Source organism: Mus caroli, chromosome 11 (genome assembly GCF_900094665.2).
Source record: "Mus caroli chromosome 11, CAROLI_EIJ_v1.1, whole genome shotgun sequence".
Lineage (NCBI taxonomy): Eukaryota > Metazoa > Chordata > Mammalia > Rodentia > Muridae > Mus > Mus caroli.
In genome coordinates, this window is record NC_034580.1 from 72,279,247 (window position 1) to 72,307,000 (window position 27,754).

The following is a 27,754-nucleotide window of genomic DNA, read 5'->3' on the forward strand; positions in this document are numbered from 1 at the left end:
TCCTTGGGTACTTTCTCTAGCTTCTCCATTGGGAGCCCTGTGATACATCCAATAGCTGACTGTGAGCATCCACTCCTGTGTTTGCTAGGCCCCGTTCCCTGTACTTTCATATAAAACAAAGATTTGAGTTTTTCTTGATTCTAATACATTGAAAGTCTTTCCTAGTTGGTTAGTAAAGTTGTTTTTAAAGTTCACTAATTTCTGGCTTTTGGATTCATTCATTCATACACACACACAGAGAGAGAGAGAGAGAGAGAGAGAGAGAGAGAGAGAGAGAGAGAGAGATACTAAAAAAACAGTGGTCCCTAAAGTATTTGCCCTGGTGTAAGAAAGGAAGAGCCAGAGGGGAGCTGGAGGATGAGGAGTTGCGGGGTGCTTCGGTGTACTGGCCCCTGTAAACCAAGACCTGAAACAGAAAGAGGCTCCTTTTTCAGAGCTAGTTCCTGATCAGGTGAAAGGCACTGTACAGCCCATTGCAAGGAGCATGGGAAGGGCTTAAACCTTGTAAGGCATCAGAGAATGCCCTTTGATGGGAAACGCCGTAGATGGAAACAACAGGCTATCTTCGAAAACTACCGACATCTAGATCTCGTTCCAAAGGCATTAAAATTTAATTGGTCCAATGTGTAGTTTGGGCATTGGGATATTTAATCTTCACAAATTGTACATACAACTAAGGCTGTTGAACCCTCTATATTTATTTACAAGGGTTAGCAGATTCTTGTCCACATTGTCACACACTATAATCTCTCTAGTTCCACCTTTTGAGGACCCAAGAAAACCATTGATACATATTTAACTTGTGAGACCTTTAAAAACTTTGAAGACCATTCATAAACTTGGTTTGTTTGCAGTACAGTGCATAGAGCTGGTTAAGAGGCTACAGTACATAGATCTGTTTAAGATACGGTACTTTTCATTTGAGCATTCGGAGTAGAGAAATTTTCTCTGCCCATTACTCTCCCTTCACCCAGGCTGCTGTCTCCCGCAGCCCCCTTACCCAGGAGGACTGTAAGCGTTGAGGGATCCGCGTGGGCGCTAGGAGCCCTGGGGCGGAGCGTCGGCGAGGCCCACCCTCCGGACGCTCTAGACCGCCCCGCCCAGGCGCCCCGCCCCGGACGCGGGTGGGGGAGGGCTGCTGGCAGCGCCCGACTGCCCAGAGTACACGGCGGAGCCCCGGGGCTTCGGCGGCTACCTCGGAGCTCCCGGGCGGACCCAGGTCGGCCGCCAGGAACCAGCGTCTCGGGCCCGGGTTATTCCAACGCCGGTCCAGGATGCGGAGCTATTCAGTGTGAGTCGACTTCATGACCCTGAGCACTTTGACCGGCGAAAGGAAAGCGCTCCCTGCCAGCACCTGCAGCCTCGGTGGCCCCGACATGATCCCCTACTTCTCTGCCAATGCGGTCATCTCGCAGAACGCCATCAACCAGCTGTGAGTCCGCCTCTGCAAATGCTCAGAAAGTTTGCTTTTCCAAGCGGCTTTTCCAGACATTCTGGGGCGCGAATTAGCGAGCTAGGGCGAAAACGCAGCATGCTTGCTGCGAGGTCTAGATGCATCTGGTCTGGATGGTGGGGTGGAGGTGTTGGGCGATTCGTGGAGGCAAGGAGTGTCCCGGAACCTAGAGAACAGATCTTTTGGAAGAATATCGGTGAACTTTGAAGGAGTCTGAAAATGGATTAACCTCTTAGACGTCTATGGTGACTGAGTGACTGCCGAACTTTGTAGCACGCGAGACTGGGGAGAATGGTTGATAGAATCAGAATAGCGGCAGAAATGTTTCAAGGGTCCTGTGGATCCTGCTGGCAACCAACTTAGTGTAGTGAGTCTTATTTAAGTTTGCATTTGACTATACGTTTCTGTTATGGTTCACACAAAGAGGTTCATGCTGCTGTAGTCCGATTTCAGAAAATTGGATTTCAGTGGTTTTCTTTTATGACCTCCTGACTAGTACATACAACACAAGCCTTCCTGTACTCTTTGAATCACTCAAGTGCAGGATTCACACTCATCTTTAAATCGTCATTGTTTTTGAAGTCAGGCTGTTACTCCTTTCCGTTGTGGTTTGCCTGCTTGTAAGAGCTGTGTGCTGAAGCTTGTGGTTAATCTCACTTCACAGTTATAAAGTCGAAAGTAGAGGAACTCCACGAATTCAAACTCTGTCTTTAATCCAGAGGATAGCTTTAAGGTTACTTAAGATAGTAGCAGTTTTAGTTAGTGTGTTTGAGTTCCTTCTAAATTGTCTTCAGAGGAATCACCTGCTGAGATTTCCCTAGGCCAGCCCCAAACAGGGTTGCTACCATCCCTCTCCATTTAATGTCCAGCAAAAACTTTTCATTATTGCTTATTAAAAGCACAGAGAATAGCATATAAAGTGATTTGTAGATACATTCATTCCTAATTTACTATTTTAGTTATTGATAAACTGTTTTATCCTGCCAATTGAATTAAACGGATTTGAGGTTCATATTTTTCCTTTATGTCAATCATGGTGGAACTCCTGAGAAAGATAGCAAAAGGGGGGAAATGACTTTACTGCCCAGTTCGCTAAAGTCTGCACACTAGACTACCTAACTCTAAAGAGGTGAGAGGAGATGGACTGAAAGAGGAGGAAAGGAGTGAATAGTCTGAAATTTAATAACCACACTCAAATGAATAGTTTTATTAGTACTTCAGGAAAGGGGGCAGTGTAAGACCCATCCTTGAACAGTCAATGGGTGAGCAAAATGCCCTACATGCATACACTGCAACATTATTCCACTTCTTAAAAGAATATCCTGGAGCTGGAGCCATGATTCCACAGTCATCAGTAAGGAGTATGGCTTGGGGAAGACAAGTTCTCACACTGCTTCAGGTTCCTCACTACCACCTGTAACTCCAGCTTCAGGAGATCCAAGGCCTCTAGCATCTGCACATACCTGCACAAACACAGATAATTTAAAATAATAAATAAAAATATAAAAACAAATCTTAAAAATACTGTCTTTTTTAAAAAAGGAAATTTTGACATATGCTAGAACATGATGAACTGTGAAGACATTGTACTAAGTGAAGTAAGCCAAAAAGAACAAATGCTCTGTGGTCCTATTTGTATGGTCCCAGCTCCAGAACTTAAATGTTGTTAAACTTGAGAGAGGAGTATTTTTAATACTAGTGAGATCAAAAGGTCTAGATACCTTTTCCTACTTATTAATGTCCTTGGGAGAATCATTTGACTTTGTTTTCTTCCACTGTAAAATGTGAATTCAATACAACAGATCTCTCTCCCTTTCCCCCTGTTCTGTGTCTCAATGGTAGATTGTATTGTGCTGGTAGATCCTTAGTAGCTCAGAAGAGATCATATAGTTAGTTAACACCTTGCAAAACTGCAACAAAAGTGAGTTAACTGAATTTAATAATAGCTAACAGCTGCCACCTATGGCCCGCTTGTCACTGTGCTGAATTTAATGTGTTATCTCACTTAGCCATCACGGGAGTCCTGTGAATTACTTTGTTGTGTTTACAGTAATGAGACTGGAGCTCAAAGCTACACCAATAAGTGACAGAAGCTCCTTAAGATCCTCATCCAGTTTTTTAAATCACTATAAAAATGGTATTTTGTGTTAGTAACTGCAGGGTCACTTTTGAGACCCAGAGTAAAGATCTTTGCTGAGTGATGCTAAGGTAGGATGATAAACTTTTAAGCAATTTTTTGGAATAATCTCTTCCTATTTTGTTTCTTTAAAGAGAGGGTGTCTAGCTACATATTCCAACCTGAGCCCAAATTCACAGTCTTCTTGCCTTAGGTTCCTGGGTAGTAGGTGCCACTAGCAAGGCAAACTTTAGGATTTGTTTGAGACAGGATCTCATCATGTAGCCTTGTTTGCCCTGGAACTGCTATTATTAGTCTTTGAACTCAGAGATTCTCCTGCCTCTCCCTCATGAGTGCTGGGATTAAAGGTGTGTGGTGCCATGCCTGCCCCTAATTTTTAGGATCTTTCTCCCTTTTTCCCTGTCCCTTGTCTCTCATCTCTCTGACTCTTTTTTGAAATGCTGGATATTAGACGCATGCTAGGTAAACACTCGGACACTGAGTTATAGCATACACAACTCACTTTATTCTTAAGAGAGCTTTGCTGTTGTTTTGACTTCTAAACTCCACATAACTAGTATTGCTTTGGATATATTTATTAAACATTTACAGTGCTGCTTAGCTCATCATCATTAGAAACATCCATGGGCTTAATACATTTGTTGTTGCTGCTTACTGCAAACGTCCTCAACGTGGGGACTGCGACTTGTCTTCAGACATTAATGAGCTCCCGGAAGGAAAGGTGAAAATATGGAGTGATAAACAAAGACTTTCAAATCAGATTCTCAGCCTGTGGTCTTAGAAGAACAGTGCTAATCTTTTCTAAAGGGAAGTGTTATTTCTAAGACCTGATGGTGTACACCTTAACTGATAGGAGCAATTCAAGCAGTAGCAGGTTTATTATAAATAGCAAAGACTAACTGGAGTGACTGAAAGGTTCAGAAAGATAGCTAGGAGCCAGGATGGTAGCTGTGCCTGCAGATGCTATAGCTAGCTACTCTGGAAGTTGACACGGGAGAATCTTGAAATTGAGGCCAGCTTCAGCAATGTAGTGAGACTCGTGCCTCATAAAGGGTGGGGTCAGATTTAATAGTCCCAAGTAAAGACTTATACAAGCATAACTTGAGCTTAAGGGAAAGGATTCATGAACATTTAGGCAAGTGATCAGTAGTCAGGATAGGGCTTGCCCTTTAGAGGATTTCTGTTCTCCTTTTTTTTACTTGGTTAGTCAAATGATGTGTTTAGAAACCAAGTAACAAATCTTAGGAGACTTGAGTCAAAGGATAAATAGGCCACAGTGACATTACAAAAACTTCCTGTCACATGCAAATCAAAACAACCTTGAGATTCCACCTCACATCACTCAGAATGGCTAAGATCAAAAATTCAGGNGACAGCAGATGCTGGCGAGGATGTGGAGAAAGAGGAACACTCCTTCATTGCTGGTGGGATTGCAAGCTTGTACAACCACTCTGGAAGTCAGTCTGGAGGTTCCTCAGAAAATTGGACATAGTACTACCGGAAGATCCAGCAATACCTCTCCTGGGCTTATACCCAGAAGAAGTTCCAACTGATAATAAGAACACATGCTCCACTATGTTCATAGCAGCCTTATTTATAATAGCCAGAAGCTGGAAAGAACCCAGATGTCCCTCAACAGAGGAATGGATACAGAAAATGTGGTACATTTACATAATGGAGTACTACTCAGCTATTAAAAACAATGAATTTATGAAATTCTTGAACAAATGGATGTATCTGGAGGATATCATTCTTAGTGAGGTAACCCAATCACAAAAGAAGTCAGTAGATATGCACTCACTGATAAGTGGATATTAGCCCAGAAACATAGAATACCCAAGATACAATTTGCAAAACACAAGAAAATCAAGAAGAGGAAAGACCAACGGGTGGATACTTCATTCCTCCTTAGAATAGGGAACAAAATACACATGGAAGGAGTTACAGAGACAAAGTTTAGAGCTAAGACGAAAGGATAGACTACCCAGAGGCTACCCCACCCGGGGATCCATCCCATAATCAGCCACCAAACCCAGACACTATTGCATATGCCAGCAAGATTTTGCTGAAGGGACCCTGGTATAGCTGTCTTATATGAGGCTATGCACTGGCAAATACAGAAGTGGATGCTCACAGTCATCTATAAGATGGAACACAGGGCCCCCAATGGAGAAGCTAGAGAAAGTACCCAAGGATCTGAAGGGGTCTGCAACCCTATAGGTGGAACAACAATATGAACTAACCAGTACCCCCAGAGCTTGTGTCTCCAGCTGTATATGTAGCAGAAATGGCCTAGTCGGCCATCATTGGGAAGAGAGGCCCCTTGGTATTGCAAACTTTATATGCCCCAGTACAGGGGAACGCCAAGGCCAAGAAGTAGGAGTGGGTGGGTAGGGAAGCAGGGCAGGGGGAGGGTATAGGGAACTTTCGGGATAACATTTGAAATGTATATAAAGAAAATATCTAATAAAAAAATAAAATAAAATAAAAACCTTCCTGTCAGAGAAAACTCATGGCCTTTACAGTGTGGCTTTTGATGATTTTGTAGACTCTGTGACTCTCAATTGTGATATATATGTTTGAGATATATATCACAGAATAGTCTGTGTATCAGTTTTACTGATAATCATGCCATTATTGTTGCATTAATGTCTCCACTTACCACTGAATAAAACTCACCAAATGTGTTATTTTTGACCTATTAACAGAAGAATGTTAAGTAATCAGGTTAAGCTGGGTCTAGTGGTGCATAACTGCTACTGTAGCACCCAGGAGATAAGGACAGGAAGATCAGGAATTTGAGGCCATCCTCCACTACATAATGAGTTACAGGCTAACCTGGGCTACATAAGATTCTATCTCAAGAAAAAAAGTTACTATTATTATAAATATGAATTAATTCTACTGGGATCAGGAGATATGAACAACCCAAGAGAATCACCTGATCGAACTTCAAGAGTTGTGGGTCAGGGCTGAGGAGATAACCCAGTCAGTAAAGCATTTGAGTACCTGAGCTGAATCCTCAGAATCCACATAAAAATGCCAGGCCTGGCAGTGTACTGGAAAAATGGAAAAGATCCTAGGAAGATCCCTAGGACTCAGGTCATCCAGGCCAGTCAGTGAGAGACACTGTCTCAAAAGTACTGGAGGGAGGTCCCTGAAAATGACACACAGGGTTGCTCTCTGCCTCCACATGTATGTCATACATGTGCACACACACAAACATATACATAATATTTTTAAAGAATTTTGAGCCAAGAGAGATAGCTCAGTGGTTAAGAACACTTGCTGCTTTTGCAGGGACCTGAATTTAGTTCCCAACACCCATATTAGGCAGCTCACAACCAAGTGTAACTCCAGCTCCAGGGGATCTGATACCCTGTTTTAGATTCCATGCTCACCTATATACACAACACACACATAAAGAAAAATAAGTCTTAAATAAAAAACTCTTGAATCAGTCTGATCAAAATGAAAAAAAAAATTTCTGTCCCCTGTAAAAGCCCACATATGCTTTTTAATAAAACAAACTCTTGGGCTGGTGAGATGGCTCAGTGGGTAAGAGCACCCGACTGCTCTTCCGAAGGTCCAGAGTTCTAATCCCAGCAACCACATGGTGGCTCACAACCATCCGTAACGAGATCTGGCACCCTGTTCTGGAGTGTCTGAAGACAGCTACAGTGTACTTACATGTAATAAATAAATAAAATCTTTAAAAAAAAAAAAAAAAACCTCTTAAAATTCTGAAAAAACTGAAGGGATCCATCTACCTCTAGCAGGTGAGTGCTGGGACTAGAGGTGTGCTCCACCACATCTGGCTTTTTTTTTTTTTTTCAATATTTAGTTAGTGTGTGTATGTGTTTATACGCATGCATGTAGGTGCCCTTAGAAGTCAGAAAGGATGTTGGATCCCTTGGAGCTGGAATACAAGTGTCTTGTAGCCAGTAATGTGGGTGCTAAGAATTGAACTCTGGTCCTTTGTGGAAGCAGTAAGAGAGCTTAACCATTGAGCCATCTCCAACCCAAGGTTACTTTTAAAAATGATTCCATTATGAAAACCTCTACTCAGAAGTCTAGGAACTTACATATTTAAGTCATTTCTTGGTTTGCTAATGAGGGTTTTTGTTGTTGTTCTTCTTTTAGCTTTTTATCCTTGAACTAAAATATGTATATTTCTTTTCTTGATTGAGTGTATGGATTTGAATTACTGACTTTACATCAATGGTCTCTAAAAGTTCAAGGTCTACAGTAGTGAAGCATATTGAAATTATCCAACATATAACATTGACTTTCATGACCTTGGTTTTTTTTCCCAGGGGGAGGTGGCTGTTTTCAGGTGTGTTTTTTGTTTTTGTTTTTTAAGACTTATTTATTTATTTTATGTATGTGACTACACTGTAGCTGTCTTCAGACACACCAGAAAAGGTCATTAGATCTCATTAAAGATGGATGTGAGCCACCATGTGGTTGCTGGGAATTGAACTCAGGACCTCTGGAAGAGCAATTAGTGTTCCTAACCACTGAGCCATCTCTCCAGCCCCATGTTTTCTGGTTTTGAGACAGGGCTTTGCTGTGTAGCTCAAGCTGCCTAGAACTCATGATCCTCCTGCCAACATTTGCTCTTGTAATTTGGTGATGTTGAGTTTTTTTGTTTTGTTTGTTTTAACTTTTCAGTTCCTCTTTCTGGTTGTCCAGCTGATTTCATATGCTCTTTTCCAGGCTTAAGTTTTCATCGTAAACACCTTGAGTGCTTGTTAAAACACAAATTGCTGGTTTCTGAACTTGTAGGCTAGAGAGTTGCTCTTCTAACAAGTTCCTAAATGATGCTCATGACGTTAGTGTATGCCACACTTTGGCAGCCACTACTTTATATTTTTCAGAGGCAGATTTGGAAAAGCATTTGATGTAGTAAGTAATTAGAAAAAAAAAATAGTGACGTAATTTGGACAGAAATACATGGCTTGTTTCTGGTAGAAAGGAAACCTAGAACAGCATTTGCTGTTGCTGATCCAATCTCTATGAAGCTACATGTGCGTAAAAGCTTTGATGTGGGGCTGGAGAGATGGCTCAGTGGCTAAGAGCATTGACTGCTCTTCTAGAGGTCCTGAGTTCAATTCCCAGCAACCACATGGTGGCTCACAACCATCTATAATGAGATCCGATGCCCTCTTCTGGTGTGTGTGAAGACAGCTACAGTGCACTCATGTACATAAAATAAATAACTCTTAAAAAAAAAAAAAGAAGATACCTTTTTTAAAAAGCTTTGATGTATGTGCATGTTTGTGATCATATGTGCATGTGTCTGCTCATAGATGTACATGTGGACTCTTAACTGCTAAGCCATACATAAGCCTGTTTTTAAAGCCTACTTTTATAATCTTGTCTTTTGAGTGTTTTTATATTCATACACTAACACCACAACATTTGCTTAAAGATTTAGTTGATGTTTTGATATATGCTTTGGCAGGGCCTACCTCCTTGTTTTTTATTGTTAATTTATTGTTTATGGTTCCCAGGTTTTGTTTAGTTTTTTGGAGGGGTACAGGTTGTCAGAAAATTTTGTTTTGTTTTTAACAAAGTGTCACTATGTAGGCTGTCCTGAAACTCACTATGTAGATCAAGGTGATCTTGAACTCAGATCTGTCTGCCTCTAACTTCTGAGTGCTGGGATTAAAGGTGTGTGCCACCAAGCCTGGTTATCAAGACCTTTTCTAATTAGTCAAACATGTATGTCACAAATGTAACTAAACTTTTCATATTTTCTTTTTTATCATTTTAATTACATGTGTGCATGTGTGTGTGTGTGTGTGTGAGTGTAGGTGAACCATATTGGGAAGGTCCTTCTAGTATGTGGGTCTTAGGTATTGAATGAGGTCATCAGGTACCTTAGCCTGTTGAGCTGTCTAACAGGGGCTGTGTCTATTTTTTTTAATCAGACATCCTTGTTCTTTGTTTCTAATATAGATTTTATTTTTAAGTTTGATTTTCTCACCTTCTATAGGATAATGGTTATATTATCTATAAGTGAGTTCTGTCTCTTTGAAAATAATTCTTAAATTGCTTTGACTGGGGCCACTAGTTAAATATTGCAATGCTTGTCTTTTTTCCTCTTGTAAATGGAATGCTTCTTATGTTTAGTAAACAGTATGATTATGCTACAAGTTCCTGCATATACTGCTTAACATGTTGATAATATTTCATTGCAACTAATTTGCAAAGATTTTTATGATTTAGTTTAATTTTGTTGAATACTTTTTGGTTGGTTTGTTGTTGTTATTGTTGTGTTTTCAAGACAGAGTTTTGCTGTGTAGCCTTGACTGTCCTGGAACTCACTCTTTAGACCAGGCTGGCATTGAACTCACAGAGATCCATCTTCCTCTACCTTCCAAATGCTATGGTTAAAGGTGTCTGCCAACTTCCCCACCCCACAAACCAAAAATACACACACACACACACACACACACACACACACACACACGGCTTTTACGTTCCCTTTATTAGTAATAGAGTAGCATGGAGTGGCTACAGCTAACAAATTCATACGGTTTTTATGATTATTTCTGATTCTTGAAGAGTCTTGTTATTTTTTAAAGTTATGAAATTAGTTTACATTCAGTAAGTCTTTTTTAGTGTTATGGCCTACAAATAAGAACAAGTTACCAGAGAGCTGTTGGGAGCTTTCAAAGGTACTTTTCTGTTTTCATTATTGATAGTATGTTTGTGTGGCTTTATCTACACTTGGTTTTGTTTGCAGTCTGTGGAGCAATAATTAGTCTAGAAGGTAGGGCAGACATAAGCTCTGAACTTTGGCCTTGGAATTATGCTTACCCAAGTTAACTGAACTGTAGGTTTGCACAGGGAAGATGAACTGGAATGGAGGGTTTCTGTACTCAAGATTTCTGTTTGATAAAGAGTAGGTAGTTTTTCTGAATTATTGCTACTTAACATCTCTTCTTCTAAAATTGAGCAATTTTTCTAGACTTATACTAAGAAGCCACTTCTCAAAGCTGAAATGATTAAAGATGTCAGTCTCTGTGTCCAAGAGTTGTTGGACCTTGGGAATAACAAAGATGCTCTAACTTTCATAAATTGTCATGGACACTTCTCTTTGGTCTCTCTAATAAATTTGAATATACTAATACATATATATCTAAAATGTCATACATTTACTATATGTTAACTGCATTGGGGCTAATAGAGAACGATACAGGTACTGTCAATCAATTTGTCGTTAACCATATGGTTTCTAGATTTCTAAAAAATAATTAATATCCCAACTGTTTGCAGATAAAATTAGTTAGCTGGTTTCTGTTAAATAAGGAAGGATGTTGCCACCCATACTCAATTATGTTTAACTTGAAGAAATATGCTAAAAACATTAAGGACATTTTAGACTTTCCTATGATTTGGAATAAATATAGCTAGTGATTTATAAATAGATTATCAGTGTTACATACTAGACATCAAATTTGATCCACCCCCTTTTCAAATGTTGTATGGATTTAGTAAGTTGGTTTTCTATGTTAATCTGTTTTTAGAGGGATGTGACCCTTCTTTCAGTAACCAGGCATGTTACATTAGTTACAGCTGATAAAGTAACAAGATCTGGAGCCTTGAATCATCCTCTAGGAAAGAGAAACCAGTGTTAACCAACTCGAACAGTTTAGGTCTCAGTGCATAGATGTAGAATTATCTTTTTATATGAGCTAAATAATCCATTTTGTTGCATGTATTAGATTCAATGGCTGCCTGATTTTATAAGACTATAGAGTTTGAATGAAATGATTCACAAGAGAGTTTGTAATTTTGCAAACATGAATGTTTGAAAATACACTTCATATTTATTGATCCAAGGCTTACATATATACCCACAAACCATAATAGTGTACTTTATACCTGAATGTTTTACTTTTGGATTATAATTATATTGACTATCTTTTGTAGTGATTTTTGTTAAAAAAAAAAAAAAGCACTTAATACATCTTGAAGCGTCCTTTGTCCCCAGGAAAAGGCTGTTGGGGCTTATGAGCTCAGCATCTTCTCATGCATCTTATTTCTGTTATATTTTGAATTTTATGTAATAAAAATCAGTTGATATCCATGAGGGCCAATTAAATAAGATTATTTCTGACTTTACTGATTTAAAACAAGTATTGCTTGTAACAGAAGGCGTGAGACCACTTCTTCAATACCCTCTTCCATTTCATGCCTTTTTGATTACAGTTTATCTTAAGTGTTAATATCCCTAGTTCTCGTGAACATTTAAAATAATCCCGTTATTATATCTTTTTTTTTTTTTTTTTTTAGAACCATCAGTCTGGGAACTTGTAGGTGGAATTATAATTTGATTGAGAATGGCCCTAGAGGCTTGAATGCTTGGTCACCAGGAAGTGTTTGAAAGGGTTAAAGGAATTAGGTGTGCCCTTGTGTCACTGGGGGTTAGCTTTGAGGTTTCAAAAGCACACATCAGGCCCAGTCACTCTTTCTGTCTCTCTCTCTGTCTATCTGTGTGTGTGTGTGTCTGCCTGTGGATCAGGATGAGCTTTCAGCTACTCCAACTCCATGCCTGCTGTGCTTGTCACCATGCACCCTGCCATGATGATAATGAACCACTCTCCGAAAGAAACTATACTCAAGCCTCAAGTAAAATGCTTTCTTTTATATAAGAGTTGCCATGGGCCTGGTGTATCTTCACAGCAATAGAACACTAAGACGAAAGTGATGTGAATTCTCAATGTAATTTTCATTTTTAAAATATTTTTGATTAGCTGGGTGGTAGTGGCACACATCTTTAATTCCAGCAGTCAGAAGACAGAGGTAGGCAGATCTTTGTGAGTTTGAAGCCAGCCTGCTCTATAGAGCAAGTTCCAGAACAGCCAGAGCTATACAGAGAAACTCTGTCTCAAAACACAGGATAGAACAAAACAAAATTTATTTTATTTTATGGTTATAAATATGGGTATTTTACATTCATGTATGTGTACTTTGTGCATGCCTGGCACTCACACAGCACAGAAAAAGACATTAGATTCTCCTGAACTGGAGTTACAGAAGGTTGTAAGCCACCATGAGGGTGCTAGAAATTGCATCCAGGTCCTCTAAAAGGGCAGCCAATGCTTCTAACCCCTGAGCTCTCTCTTCATCTGTCTCTCTCCCTTGCTTTAGATAGGTTCTCATGTGGCTCTGGCTGGCCTCAACATCACAGAGATCTGCCTTCCAAGTCCTATAATTTGCCACCATGCCCAGCACAAATTTTTCTTACTTTTTTTCTGTATATGTATTTACACCTGCATGAGTTTATATGCATCCACTTGTGTGTGGGTACCTTAGGAAGCCAGAGGGAGTCCCAGGAACTGGAGTTACAGGTGGATATGAGTCACCATAAAGGTGCTGGGAACAGAACCTGAGTCCCCTGTAAAAGCAGTAAGGGCTTTTAACTACTGAGTCATTTCTCCAGCCCCCCTTAAAACATTTTGTGTGTGTGTCTGTGTGTATATGTACATGTGAATATAGGTGCTGAGGAGGCTGGAAGAAGTAATGGATCCCCTGAAAGCTGGAATTATAGGCAGCTGTAAGCCACCCACTGTAGTAGGTTCTGGAGGCTGACAGCTTTGAAAATCTGTTGTTAAAGAGTCAGTCCAAGAGGCTGGAATAACAACATAATCCCTCATGTGCTGCATAAGGACAGAAAGCCTTACACTCTCTGCTAGTACCTATACTTAATAGAGTATAGAAAGGACTTGAAGTAATCCAAAGTAAGCCCTGTCTGCTTCACCAGGGTGCTGAGCTCTAGGTATTTCACCAGCATCATACTCTAGGCAGAGTGATTCACATGACATGGGTTTTATACTGTTTAAGAGAATGAGCTATAAAGGGAAGCTGCTTTGATTGCTTCCTCTTCTTCTTCCTCTTCCTCCTCCTCCTCCTTCTTTCTCTTCCTCTTCTTCCTCTTCCCAGCTTGATTATTAGCTTCATGGGCTAATGGCTATTTATAGCTTTCCATGTTATCACTCTGTATAAGTAGAATGCAGTTCTTTAGTTTCTAAGTTAAACACACATGAGAACCATCCTAGTGGATATGGTGATCTTTTACACAAATAATAATCTTCTGACTGTGTCAGTTACTAAGTTCAAGAACTGCACAGGAGACATGTTAACCCCAAGCCCAAGTGAGAAAAAAAGCAACTTTCACATACTCAAAAGTTAGTGGTTGTACCTTACTAACACCAAGAAATATGACAAGCTGAGACTGTGCAAGATAAACCACATATTTATATAATTTAGTGGGTTCTGACCAAATGAATTTAAAGAGTATAGTTTATTTTTCAGACTTAAAAAAAATGGAAGATTTAAACTTACTATTTGGATTATCTTTAAGTATTACAAACAATTGTTTTAATTGTATTTCTGTATTGCTTATGTCTTTAAAATACCTGAGTATACCTACTGGATCTGGCTATTCACTCCTGTGACTCTCAGTCTTGAGCATGGTAGTCTGATACACCCACACAACTGGAATGTTCTCTCTTTGTCCTCTAGGTTCAGTGAGATCCTGTCTCAAGGGAATAAAATGAGAACTGGTAGAGTGGGACCTCTTGTGTCCACAGGACTGCTCACCTGGGCATGTGCTCACATACCACGAGTAAAACCAAAAAAGCCTTATGCACATAAACACTTGTAGTTTACTTCCACTCTGTCATCTACTTACCTAAAAAGGAACTTGCTCTTGGTAATTATTTTAAGTTGAAGTGGCCTTCTTAGTAAAGAAAATACTGATTACTTCTTGTTATTTGCAGATGATACATATTTTTGTTATAGAAAAGTCAGAAAACATTGTTTCTCTTTCATTCAAAAAACAAAAACAAAAAAGTATTTCTCATGATAGGTGTGGTGGCACATGCCTTTAATCCCAGCACTCAGAAAGTAGAGGCAGGTGGATCTCGGTGAGTTCAAGGCCAGCCTGGTCTACATAGTGAGATCCAGGACAGCAAGAACTATATAGTGAGACCCTGACTCAAAAAAAACCAAAACAATGAAAAAGCATTATTCCTATTCTTATTTTCTAAAGCTATTTACTGTTAAGTCTTTTTCTGTGTGTGTATATGTATTTTCTATGTGGGTGTTATATTGTATATATGTGTGTATACGTGTGTGTCAGTGTGTAGAGGTCAAAGATTCATGCTGGGTATCTTCCTCTATCATTTTTCACTTTATTTCGGTAATATTTATTACTGAGGACTAAACCCAGAGCCTGTACTTGTTACGTAAGCCTCTACTATTGAGCTAAATCTCCAACCTTTGTACCTCATTTGATGAGACAGGATCTCTCACTGGGTCTGGAGCTCACTGGTTAGCCAGCAAGTCCCCTCACCACCTGTCTTCCTCCAGGAAAGATTAAAGATGTATGTGCTGCCACACTCCACTGCAGGTGGTACTGTGGGAGAGCCCAGCCCATTGTGGGTGGTACCATCCTTGGGCTGGTGGTCCTGGGTTCTATAAGAAGCAGAGAGCAATATGAGCTAACCAGTACCCCCCAGAGCTCGTGACTCTAGCTGCATATGTATCAGAAGATGGCCTAGTCGGCCATCAGTGGAAAGAGAGGCCCATTGGTCGTGCAAACTTTATATGCCTCAGTATAGGGGAACTCCAGTGCCAAGAAGTGGGAGTGGGTGGGTAGAGGAGTCGGGGGGAGGGTATGGGGGACTTTGGGGATATGGAAATGTAAATGAAGAAAATACGCAATAAAAAAATTAAAAAAAAAAAAAGAAGAAGAAGCAGAGAGCAAGCCATGGAGACCGAGCCAATAAGCAGCACTCCTCCATGGCCTCTGCGTAAGCTCCTGCCTCCAGTTCCAGCCCTGACTTCCTTGGATAATGAAAGGTGACATAGAAGTATCAGAAGACTAAGCCCTGAAGTTTCCCGTGGTATTGTCTTACTAGTGATACAAAAATTTTAAATAATACTAGTTTGTATTGCCAGTGATCTTATGAAATTAGAATTTCTTAACTATTTATTGTAAACAATGAATACATGTCTCTAACTTTTTAGAGAATGTCACTTAAAGCCGGGCAGTGGTGGTGCACTTGGGAGGCAGAGGCAGGCAGATTTCTGAGTTCGAGGCCAGCCTGGTCTACAGAGTGAGTTCCAGGACAGCCAGGGCTACACAGAGAAACCCTGTNTTCTGAGTTCGAGGCCAGCCTGGTCTACAGAGTGAGTTCCAGGACAGCCAGGGCTACACAGAGAAACCCTGTCTCAAAAAACCAAAACAAAAAAAGAAAAAATTCTTGAACCTATAGTTTCTTTCCATCTTTGAGACATGGGAGTATTGTGTAAGAGAAAAGACAAGTATGTTTCTTAAAGCTGTATTTGAAGGTCACCAACAGATCTAACTATCCCTAAGGACCAGGCTATGGAAAGTTTACAGGTGTGTGTGTGTGTTGGGGGGAGGGGGTGATAATTACAAAGCAGCAAAAGGAAAGCCCAGGTATATGCAAGCTCCATTAGTGTCAGTTGCCCGTCTTTGTTTTAAATCCACCTGCTTTCAGGGAGTGTGTTTATGGGCAGGAGAGGCTTTTCAGGTAAAGTCTCACTTTGGCAGTGGCAGCAGTCCTGCACTGCTGTACAGAGGGTGAGTTCAGCACCTTGTCGATCCTATCTCTACCCACAGCTCATCTCTTTTACATAGTAAAACCTTTGTTCAACAGAATGGGCCTCTGTGATTGGCCTGTCAAACTGCTGTTAGAAATTGAAAGTCCCTGATAAGGAGTCTAAAGGTCAAAGTGAATGGTGTGGGGTCACTGTTGCTTTCAGGGCATCAGTTTTTGACCTGTTAGAATGGGAAATTGAATTGCAGCCCAGCTTCAGCCTTTTAGCTCCTGAGAAAAATTACTATTTCTACAGTCAGCAGAAACAAGGGGAAAAAAGTCTCTCAAGAGTGTTTCTTGGGGCTAAAGAAGATAGCTCAGCCATTAAGAATGGTACATGCAGACAAAACAGTCATATTCGTAAAATAAAAATAAAATCTTACTCTTAAAAGAGTGGGTTGGTTTTTTTTAAGTTAAGTTGGGAGGTACTAGAAATTTCAGACTTCAGAGATTGTTAATGTAGGAATGTGGCTACATGCCACATTCTCGGTTACTGTGAGATAACAGACAACAAATAAAAGGCAACTAGTTTAGTTTTAGAACAGAAAATCAGTTAGGTGACATTCATGTAGTTCATTTATTAACATGTGTTTTTTTTTATTATTTAAGTTGCAGTTTTATGTGAATGGGTGTTTTGCCTGAGTGTTTATTTCTGTATCAGTTGTATGCCTGGTGCCAGCAGAGCCTGGAAAAAGGATCTCCTAGACATGGAATTACAGATTTTGTTTGTGAACTTGTGAATCATCATGTAGAACCCAGGTCCTCTGGAAGAGCACACCCAGTACCCCTAACTGCTGACCCATCCCTCCTGACTCCTAGGATCTTCTTTTGACGTGATAGGAGCAAAACAATAGGAAAGGTGAATAATAGTTCCATTTCTTACGAGAGCTATTAAAATAGGCTCTTTCTAAACAATTTTTATAAACTTTAGAGTTCAAATTAACTACATAGGACCCCTTGTTCATAAATCACTCAGAATTTGAAGATAACACTAGAGGATTAAACCAAGTGTGAACTATCTACACCACCAGACCTTATATGACTCCATAAACCCATGAAATTGTCTGATTTTAAATGCATAGAATTAATGAGAGCTCTGTTATTTATCCCTCAGTGTACTCCCAAACCCCTGCTTTATCTTTCTGTTTTTTGTTTAGTTTACTACTGTGAGGGAAGGGCAGACACACATGCTGCAGTACCAGTGTAAAAGTCAGGGGACAGTTTGTGGAGTTGGCTTTCTTCATTCACTTCTTTGTGGGTTCCAGGAATTAAACTCAGATTGCCGGTAATTTTAATCTACTGAGCCATCTCATTGGTACCATATTAGCTTTTAAGTACAGGCTGACCTTGAACTCCCAAGTAGCTTGAATTAGAGATCCTCTTGTACCAGCCTCCCACATGTCTAGCTCACATGTGCGTACCACTGTGGCTGCCTTTTCTTTTCTTTCTTTTTTCTTAAAATTTCTCTTCTGAGCTATATAGTGAAACCCTATCTCAAAAAGAAAGGAAAGAAGGAAAAGAAATAGAAGATTTTTCCCTAGCCATTAAACAACAAAATCAGTCAATCAGTCAGTGATAAAAATCTAAGTTCTATAAGCACATTAGACTTAGGACAGAATAGGTAAAGAATACAAGTGAGCTTTGCCCTCTCTTGGCTCTTTGTGGGATACATGATGGAGGAAGCTGTCAACCAGAAGACTACCTACCGGACCAAGTGGTGGTGGTGGCGCACGCCTTTAATCCCAGCACTCGGGAGGTAGAGGTAGGCAGATTTCTGAGTTCCAGGCCAGCCTGGTCTACAGAGTGAGTTTCAGGACAGCCAGGGCTACACAGAGAAACCCTGTCTCGAAGGGAAAAAAAAAAAAGACTACCGGATAACTCTCCACTGTTAGTTCCTGGTGTTTCTGACGTTTTCAACTTGGTGACTCCCAAGTTGAAAACCTGTTTATTCTAGTTCCCAGGAGACAAAACTGCTGAACATTTTACCCTGTTAACCTGGGCAGCTCTTTGTCTCTGCTTGAGGTGTGGCAGGCAGTCCTGGCAAGTGAGTTGCATGCAAGGTATTCATAGCATTGCTTTAGGCATGACTGTGCCAGATTTATGTATGATAGAGATCTTTAGCTCTGTGCTGGAGATTATACCACCATTCAGGATGGAATAAAATTGAGCATTAGTTGTTCTGGTGGCTGTCAAGGATGCTAAGTTGATAGTTTTGCTTTTGGTGTCTTTTCCCATGACGAAGTTACCGACCTACTGCTGTGAGCTAAGCGTAGGACTGAGTTGCCTTCTATCTTTAATAGGGTGAGCATATCTTGTCTAAATATAGTAAGGTGGACTTGGCTACTAGTACTATACGAGACAGTAGAATGACCTTCACTGGTCTTCCTCACTAGTGTTACATTTATATTTAAGGAAATAGAAACACTCTAACAATACAAGATTCAAAAGGTAAAAAATTGTGTACTAGATGAAAATAAAATATAAAAGCCTACTTATAAAAGAATATAGGCAAGCCAGGTATGGAGGTATACACTTGTATTTATAGCTACTTGGGAAATTGAAATAGATCACAATTCAAAGCTAGCCTTGGTATCAAAGAGAGACCCTTGTTTCTAAATGAAAGTACGAAAAACAAGCCAAAGTTATTTTTATATGAAAATATACCCAGCTCATGATTTATTGTTTCTGTTTTATTAACCAAAAGTTAACAACTATTGAAATGCAAAAAATAAACCATAAGCTTCATGGACCTTAGGTCTTGCACAGTGATGATTTGAACTTTACAATCCGCTTTGTAGAAAACTATGGCTTACTAGGAAGACTCTTTTTTGTGTGTGTTTTCTCGCCAAGCATGTGAGATATCATGTAGATATCACCAACCCTGCCTATTTAACAGAAAAAACTCAGACACAGAAATAAACTGACTTTACTAGGAGACTAAGTGAATCAATATTACAACCAGTGATGGTGATTTCCCTATGCCTTGTTTTAGCTTATATGGCGTTCTTTTACTTTCTTTTTAAATGAATAATATTTTTTACATTATATGTGAATGAGTGTTTTGTCCACATATATGTCTGTGCACCGTGTGCATGCCTGGTGCCCAAGGAGACCAGAAGAGGGCATTGGAACTGAAGTTACAAATGGTTGTGAGCTACCATATGGGTTTGGGGAATTGAACCTGGATCCTCTGGAAGAACAGCCAGTGCTCTTAAACTGCTCAACCATCTCTCTAGCCCCTTACTCTTTTTAGAGTATAAAACTACCTCCATAGTCTTTCTATAATGATTATTCCTATGAAAGAAATCCCCCCTTCCTATCCTGTTATTATTGTTGTTTAATTGATAACAGAGAAGAAAAGGATTCTATTTACAGCAAATTTTCCAGTGGAAGCATGAAGCCAGTGAACACATTAACCATTTGGTGTCTTAAACAATATGGAGTCCCATATAGCTTCTGAACAATCTTGCTTGTCGGGCAGCCTGACCCATTTTGATCTCTATAGGATTCTTTACAGGTTACACTTCTTTTGCTTTGAAAAGCTTAGCAGGTTTTTTTTTTTTTCATGTTTAATTGCCATAGAAATATAATGATCTCATCTTGGACTGAGGGTGTACTTTCTTTGTTGTTTTGTTTATTTATTTTTACTTACTCACATCTCCACTCACTGCCCCCTTCCTGGCCACCTCCTCCTACAATCTTTCTCCCATCCTCCTTCCTCTTCTCCTCTTAAGCAGGTGGGGACTCCCCTGAGTATGCCCCCATCCTGGTGCTTCCTCTCACACTGAGGCCAGTCAAGGCAGCCCAGCTAATAGAACACACCCCACATACAGGCAACAGCTTTTGGGACAGCTCCCGTTCCAGTTGTTCAGGACCCACATGAAGGTCAAGCTGCACATCTGCTGCATGGGAGTGGGAGGCCTAGGTCCAGCCCGTGTATGTTCTTTGATTGGTAGTTCAGACTCTGAGAGCTCCAAGGGTCCAGGTTAGTTGACTCTGTTGGTCTTCCCATGGTGTTCATATTCCCTTCCGGACCTGCAATCCTTCCTCCTATTCTTCCCTAAGAATTCCCAAGCTCCATCCACAATTTATTTGGCTGTGGGTATCTGCATGTGTCTGAGTCAGCTGCTAGGTAGAGCCTCACAGAGGACAACATGCTCCTGTCTGCAAGCATAACAGACTATCATTAGTAGTGTTGAGGACTGACGCCTGCCCGAGGGATGGTTCTCAAATTGGGCTGGTTATTGATTGGCCATTCCCTGAGAGAGTAATTTTAAGATTCTCAGTAATAATCTCCTGAACTCAAACTTAATGAGCGTTTTCATAGTGTTACATGAAGGAACTGAGCTCTACATTAACTTACTCCATATTAGAGACTTTACTAATGACACGAAAACTGTGAGATTGTAGTACATTTTTTATAAATTGCTTCTGTGCATGCCACAGTGGACATGTAGAAGTTGGAGGACAACTTTCCCGAGTCGCTTCTCCCCTTCTACCATAAGGTCCTGGGAATACAACTCAGGTCATCGGGCGGGGAGGCGAGTACCTCTGCCTGCTGAGAAGTCTTGATTACCTCAGGTTCTGGTTTTTGTTTTGTTTTATTTTGTTTTTCTGTCTACATCTACATGTTTCTCTGAAGTAAGTGAAGTACTCATCATCTTCCAGAGAAAATGTCTAAGACAACAAAACTGACTCAAAGGAATCTGATAGCCATATGTCCTGGCATTAGAAAGCCCTGACTCCAGCCTAGTGATGCACACCTGTAACTAGCACTGCAGAGGCCAAGGCAGGTGGGTCTTGAGTTAAAGGTCAACCTGGGCTACATTAACACAGTAAGGCTTCTCTAAAAACCAAAAACAAAACAACACTAGCTAATTAAGTAACTCCTGTGTACTGCTTCCTGTAAGTCAATAGAAATGGGATCTGAGAACTGGAAGTCTCACTTGCAGAGATATTTTGGGTTGTCGGTGCTGAGCTACTTTTTAAATGGCTGTGTTCTGAAAGGAACAGACACCTCGTTTTTTCATCCTATTTCACTCATAGCATCATAAGTGTCACAATCTCGTTTACAGAAGAGGAACAGGAAGCAAACTTTCTCAACTTTATAATATTGGCAGCTTTTCTGTAATTAGATATAAATTGGATCAGATCTTATTCTCTAGACATACCGTTCTTTCTGTGGATACCCTGTGGTTGTGTTTTATGTCAGTTCTTTGTTCTCCCTCATTCTAGAGATGGAGATATTGACTTACTGAAAACTATCTTCCTATGGTATTCCTAACACTGGGCAGTTTACCTGAGGGTCCTACATGTTGACACGTTTACTGTTCCTTGGTTGTCAGCTCACAATTAACACACTAGTACAGAACTTAGCTAAACTACCATTCATTTAACTAAAGCCTATCAGTATACTGTCATATCCGCTAAAGTCAGTAGGAAGGAGGAAAGTCCTTTGTGTAAAAGCATTCTCCCCAGCTGTTCTTCCTTGATGCTGGAAGTCTGGTACCTGGCAGGAAATGATATAGACATGTGTGATAACAAAGTGCCATGAGGAAGAATTACTTGTAAGGCCAGTGGATTGTCTGAATTGATGAGCTTGTCAGCTGGCAGATAGGAACAGGCAAGTTTGATTTCAAATGTGAGGTTTAACAAAGTATAACTTAGTGGGGAGAGGAAATTAAGAAAAGTTAGGACAAAGGCAGGTAGTATAAGAGTTAATAGCCATGTAAATAGACTTTTTTTTTAATCCTTGTGTGAAAGGCTTAAAGCATTGGTATTTGTTCAAGACCAAAGGGCCTGTCAAGAGGGACAAAGAAAATATTTTTTATGAGTAGAAGGAATTTGTGCATATCAAAGCATTTCTGTCTGGCTTTCCTTACAACTGGAATTTCTTCATGAAATAAATTTTCCATTGTACCAGAAAATGAACTAGAGAGTAAGTACCTCATATCCATCTACTCTGCATTCTCCAGCTTTAGACCACTCTTCTGTCTTACCTAAGATACCAAAGTCATAGCTATCTCCCATTTGAAGCCTCACCCATTGTCCAGCCTGTTTCCTCTACTGTAGTTAGAAGAGTCCTTCTGTAAATGTAAACTCTGGCTTTCTGCTATGCTCAAGATAAGCCCAAATTCCTTGGCAAACCGTACAGGATCCTTGTACTGCTTACCTTCTTACCCCCACCCCCACCCCTGTGTTTACAGCAGCCCCATTCCACATTTTAACTAGAACAATAGAGTTGAATTTGGTTTCTATCTCTCCAGGGAAGATTATCTAGCTGATCCGGAGGACAGTTCTACCCCTGTCCCCTTCTCTAGAAGGGCAGTGATATATTTCACTGATTATTAATTAACCTTTTGCCTTAATAGCCTCTCTGTCAGAGAGCCCTTCTCTGACCATGGTTATTTGACACTTTTAGCAGTTGAACCAGTAGGGTTTTTTCCCCAGCACATTTACACCACCTGATATTTTATTGACTTGTCTCATCCTACCTCCATCCCACAAGTCTGTCAGTAATTTGAATTTATGTTTATTGCTATGTTACCAGTACCTAGAACAGTAATTTGCTGCACGATATATTCTTGATAAGTATTTTTAATGAAACCTATGATATATTCTTTTTAACATTTATTTTGTTTTATCTCTGTGGATATTTTTGCCAGCACTTAGTCTGTGCACCACTTACAAGCCCAGTGTTCTCAGAGGTACCACAAGAAGTCATTGGATCCCCTAAAGTTAGAGATGGTTGTGAGCCACCATGTGGGTTCTGGAAATCAAACCCAGGTCCTCTAGAAAAGCAGCTGGTGCTCTTGACCACTGAGCCACCTCTCCAGGCCCTGTGTTGTTTTTGCTGTTTGTGTGTGTGTGTGTGTGATGCATTCTTGAAAAATAATTTTAAACCACACTTTCAGAGGCAACTGCAGCACTTTAAAATATATATATTGATAGCTGGTCATGGTGCCACTACTCTCGAGGCATAAACAGGCAGATCTGTGAGTTTAAGAACAGCTTGGTCCATATAGTGAATTCCAGGCCAGAACTACATACTGAGACCCCAGTCTCAAAAACACTGTCGTGTATTTTGCTGATTTAGGATCTTTGGGATAGGTCCTGACAACCACACTTCAAGGTTACTGCTAGATTATATAACTACAGAAAGATTAGCCCTTTCCTGCCTTCCTTTTAATGTGTTGCATTAGACCTAAGGTCTCTATATAGTTGGCTATCTTTGGTTTCCCTGATGCAGTTTTCTGCTCTACTTGATAGTTTCACTAGAAGGAAAGTGTAGTTTTGAACTATATGGAAGTAGCAGGGTGATTAGGTCAGCTGTTTCGTTTTAACCTAGCACATTTATACAAACCTATATATGGCATTCCTTTGTCAAAGAAGTGGAAAAGTGATGATCTGTAAGGCCTGTGGAAGGTTCTGGAATCTGAACAAGAGATTTCTAAGTCTTTTGTAGTCAGCTTTCCCAGAAGACAGATGTAGGGCAGTAACCCATACAACACACCCAGCTTCTCAGAAAAGGAAGTTCAAGAAAGACCACAACGTAGGACTTTGCAAGTCAGTTGAAAGTGTTTTGAGTTGAAGGAGATTTTAAAGTGTACCTCAGTCTTTGGCATCCCTCTTACTGTTTTCAAATCATGTTTTTTTTAACTATATATGCATTACCCTAGGCACACTATGAAGCAATATGATAACCTTCCTACAGTATCTTTATGCAAAAGAAAACAGTATAGACCTAAAATATTCATCAAACTAAACAAATGAAATTGAACACACATAAAACATAAGGCAGTAGAGCAGATCAACAGTTGTATTATCTTCATTTTTTTAATCTGAGTTTTTCTGCATATAATAAGCTATATAAGTGAGAACAAGTGGGGAGGTGACAGGAAAATTTAAACAGTAAGTTCTGCCCCATCTATTCTCCCACAAGGATGGGGTAGCTCTACCTAAGAGTTAAATGGTATTGTTGGCAAAGAGCCTCAGTCACTTATATAAAAACACATGGCCAGGGGCTAGAGAGATGATTTAGCCAGTAAGAGCACTGGCTGATCTTGTAGAAGTCCTGGGTTCAATTCTCAGCACCCACATGGCAGCTCACAGCCATCTGTAACCTTAGTTCTAGAGGATCTGACAGCTTCTTTTGCTTTGTGTCAAGCCTGAGGCACATATGCAGTACACATGCATGCATGCATGCATACATACATACATACATGCATGCATTCATGCATGCATACATAATACATGCATGCATTCATGCATACAAAATAGTTATAAACATAAAAATACAAATTTTTAAAAGAAAAAGACAAGGGCAGCTTTAGTTCTTCCTTGTTTGACTAGTAGACATGCTGATGGAAGGCATCTTGGACAGATAGGCAATAAACACAGGCATTAACCTAAAAACTTTGCATTTTTCTGCCCTGTGGGTAGTAATTGTTGGTTTCTTCACAGCTCACTTTCCCTACAGCCCCACCCCTCACTGCAGAGAAAAACTTGTTGACCACAGCTCCACTTTTCAAGTCTTGCACAAAGGCAGATGTCTCTAAAATGTCGCTTACGCAAACCATGTGTTTGTGTGCTTCACTGTTCCCACGGGGCCGGTTCCTTCAGAGCCCTGCTTAGTTTCCTTCCTTCCTTCCTTCCTCTCGCCTTCTCTTTTTCCTTCTTTAAAAACTGAAAACACATTAAAACTTTAATTTCCTTTATAAAAAGAGGGGGAAAAAAAACACAGCCTGCCTGACAACCATGTCTGTTCTTCCCATTTTTTAATACGCATAGGTTTATTTTTTTTAACCTAGTTTTTCTTAAGCAGAAGTTCAGATATTTCGTCACACAGCCACTTCCCTGTTTTTCCCTGGTTCTGGTATTATCATTTGGTTTAGGGTTATGAGTTAACAAAAGGACATTGTATCTTATCAGCACTCTTGTCAGTAAGGCCTTGCTTATTTTTTAACTTGTTTTTGTTTAATTATGTGTATGTGTGTGAGTCTGTGTGCATGTGTACAGGTCCTCAGAGTCCAGAAGAAAGTAGACTATCCTGGAGCTAAAGTTACACACAATTGTAAGCTGCCTGACATAGGTGGTGAGAATTGAAACCATGTCCTCTGGAAGAGTAAGTGCTCTTAGTCACTGAGCTATCTCTGCATCCCACCAACAACTTTTAGCTTTAAAACTAAGATACTGGCTGTGTGGTGGTGGTGCATGCTTTTAATCCCAGAACTTGGGAGGCAGAGGCAGATGGATCTTTCAGTTTGAGGCCAGCCTGGTTTACAGAGTGAGTTCCAGAACAGCCAGTGCTACACAAAGAAACCCTATCTCAGAAAAAAAAAATATATATAATATGTATAGAATTGTTAAATTTCTTAACATTTAAAACTGCTATTATATTACCTTTTGAAGACACATTACTATGCCCATCCCAGGATAGCCATATTTTAAACAATAAAATAAGAATAAATTGTATCCATATATCTATAACTTAGGCAGGAGATGGTGGAGAAAGAAAGGGGATGCAGGAGCAAGAAAAGTGGATAAGGAGGTGGTGGGCACATGCACTCAAAGCAGATAAACGGTATCTGTGTAAATGTGGCTGTGGAGCCCAATGTTTGGTACAGTTGATTTTTTTTTTTTTTTACATTTTTTTAAGTCTAAGTTTTTATTCTTGGCTTTTCTTGTGATTGACTGTCCCATACCTGACTAATCCTGTTTCACCTGTAATTTGGCTGTGTGTCTAACTAGAGCTATCCATGCTTCTCACATTTGTTTTCTGTTTAATAATGAGTAAATTTGTGTCTGTGTTTTATATTATTCCTTACTTGTTAAAGGAGTATGAGAGTGGGGGGTGTACCACATCTTGTTTTTCTTCATGAGACAGGGTCTTACTATGTAGCCCTAGTTGACTTGATGTGTAGATCAGGTTGGGCTTGAACTCACAGAGATCTGCCTGCCTGTGCCTCCTAAACTCCAGTAGCACTATGCCCAGGTTTGTCTTCCACTGTTTTGTTAAAACAGACACTGAGTACCTTCAGCCAGCTTAAATGATTAAAGGCAGACCTTTGATAGGTATGGTCCCCTACTGGCTTAAGAAATCTATAGAAATTATATATAGCCTTGTTAGCTATTTGTTACAGTGTGAAGCTTTCCTGTTAATAATTTTAAATGTTGCCTTTAGTATTAAAACTAGTGTTTAAAATCATTCCCCTGTAATCCTTATATTTTCATGGATCCCGAGTTACCTTTGGAGTAGGTGATTGGGCCTAGCTCAAACAGACTGAAAAGCAATCTCCATAGCTGGTATAGGCTAGTAGTATTTATTCCTATACTGGAACAGATACATATTTTATTTAACCTTTCCCCTCTAACCTGCTTAAAACTCAGTGAAAAATTACATTTACCCTCAGATCACTTTGATTTGGATTTCTGCTTCCTCCAAATCCTCATCAACTCATTGATGTATGATACAACCTTGTGAAGTCCTATCCCTGGAAAATGATGTGCTGTGTATCATTGCTTCTTCATAAATTTATTTTAAAATCTACTTTTAGTGAATTTCAAGGCAGGTATAGTAAGTAGTCCATGCCTTTAATTAACCCCAGCACTCAGGAGGCAAATGCAGACGGATCCCTGTGACTTTAAAGTCAGCCTCATCTGCACAAGGTGCTGCTGTCTCAAAAACAAACAAACAAACAAACAAACTTTTAACGGATTTCAAAAATAGTTAAATAGTAAACACCGTGGATTGGACATCAAGAAACCCAACAGTTGGGCTGGAGAGATGGCTCAGCACTTAAGAGCACTGACTGCTCTTCTAGAGGTCCTGAGTTCAAATCCCAGCAACCACATGGTGGCTCACAACCATCTGTAATGACTGATGCCCTCTTCTGGAGTGTCTGAAGGCAGCTACAGTGTACTTACATATAGTAAATAAATAAATCTTTTTAAAAAAAGAAAGAAAGAAACCCAACAACTATTGTTTGAACTTTATTTTTCACTATCTTGTCTCTTTCTTTCTCTCCTTCTTTGTCATCATTATCACTGATATTACTGTTTACAAAAGTTAATTGGTCCTAACCAGAGCAGCTAGGTGAAAGATGAATGGGAGGGAGGGAGATTGGGAGGGAAGACATCAACATTGGAAAGGAGTAAGACTGTTGTTTGTCAGTGACAGGATCTCCTGTATAGAAAACGCTGAAGACTTCACAACATTTCTGGCCCTCAAAGACTGTAGACAACACATACACACACACACAGAGCACAGAAAACTATTTGGACTGGACAGATTCAGAAAAGTTGCAGAATATAAGGTGAACATACAAAAGTCATTTTTCCTCACACTCATAACAAACTACCTGAAAAGGAAATTCAGAAACTCGAGTACAGTAGCTAGCCATGAGTAAATACAATAAAAACTTGGAGCCGGGCGTGGTGGCGCACGCCTTTAATCCCAGCACTCGGGAGGCAGAGGCAGGCGGATTTCTGAGTTCGAGGCCAGCCTGGTCTACAAAGTGA

General features: G+C 40.1%; 1 protein-coding gene across 5 annotated transcripts in view; it reads left to right on the forward strand.

Annotated features, from left to right (window-relative positions):
* The window catches only part of Ssh2 (slingshot protein phosphatase 2), a 244,958-nt gene that overhangs the window by 135,697 nt on the left and 81,507 nt on the right, over positions 1-27,754 (forward strand). For 2 of the 5 annotated variants that reach the window (XM_021178061.2, XM_021178062.2), the window contains exon 1: positions 1,147-1,432. The exons of the other annotated variants lie outside the window; for them this stretch is intronic. In XM_021178061.2, coding sequence (XP_021033720.1) covers positions 1,305-1,432 — 128 coding nt within the window. In that variant the 5' untranslated portion in view covers positions 1,147-1,304. Of the gene's footprint in view, positions 1-1,146; positions 1,433-27,754 lie in introns of those variants that run through there. 5 annotated transcript variants of the gene reach the window in all.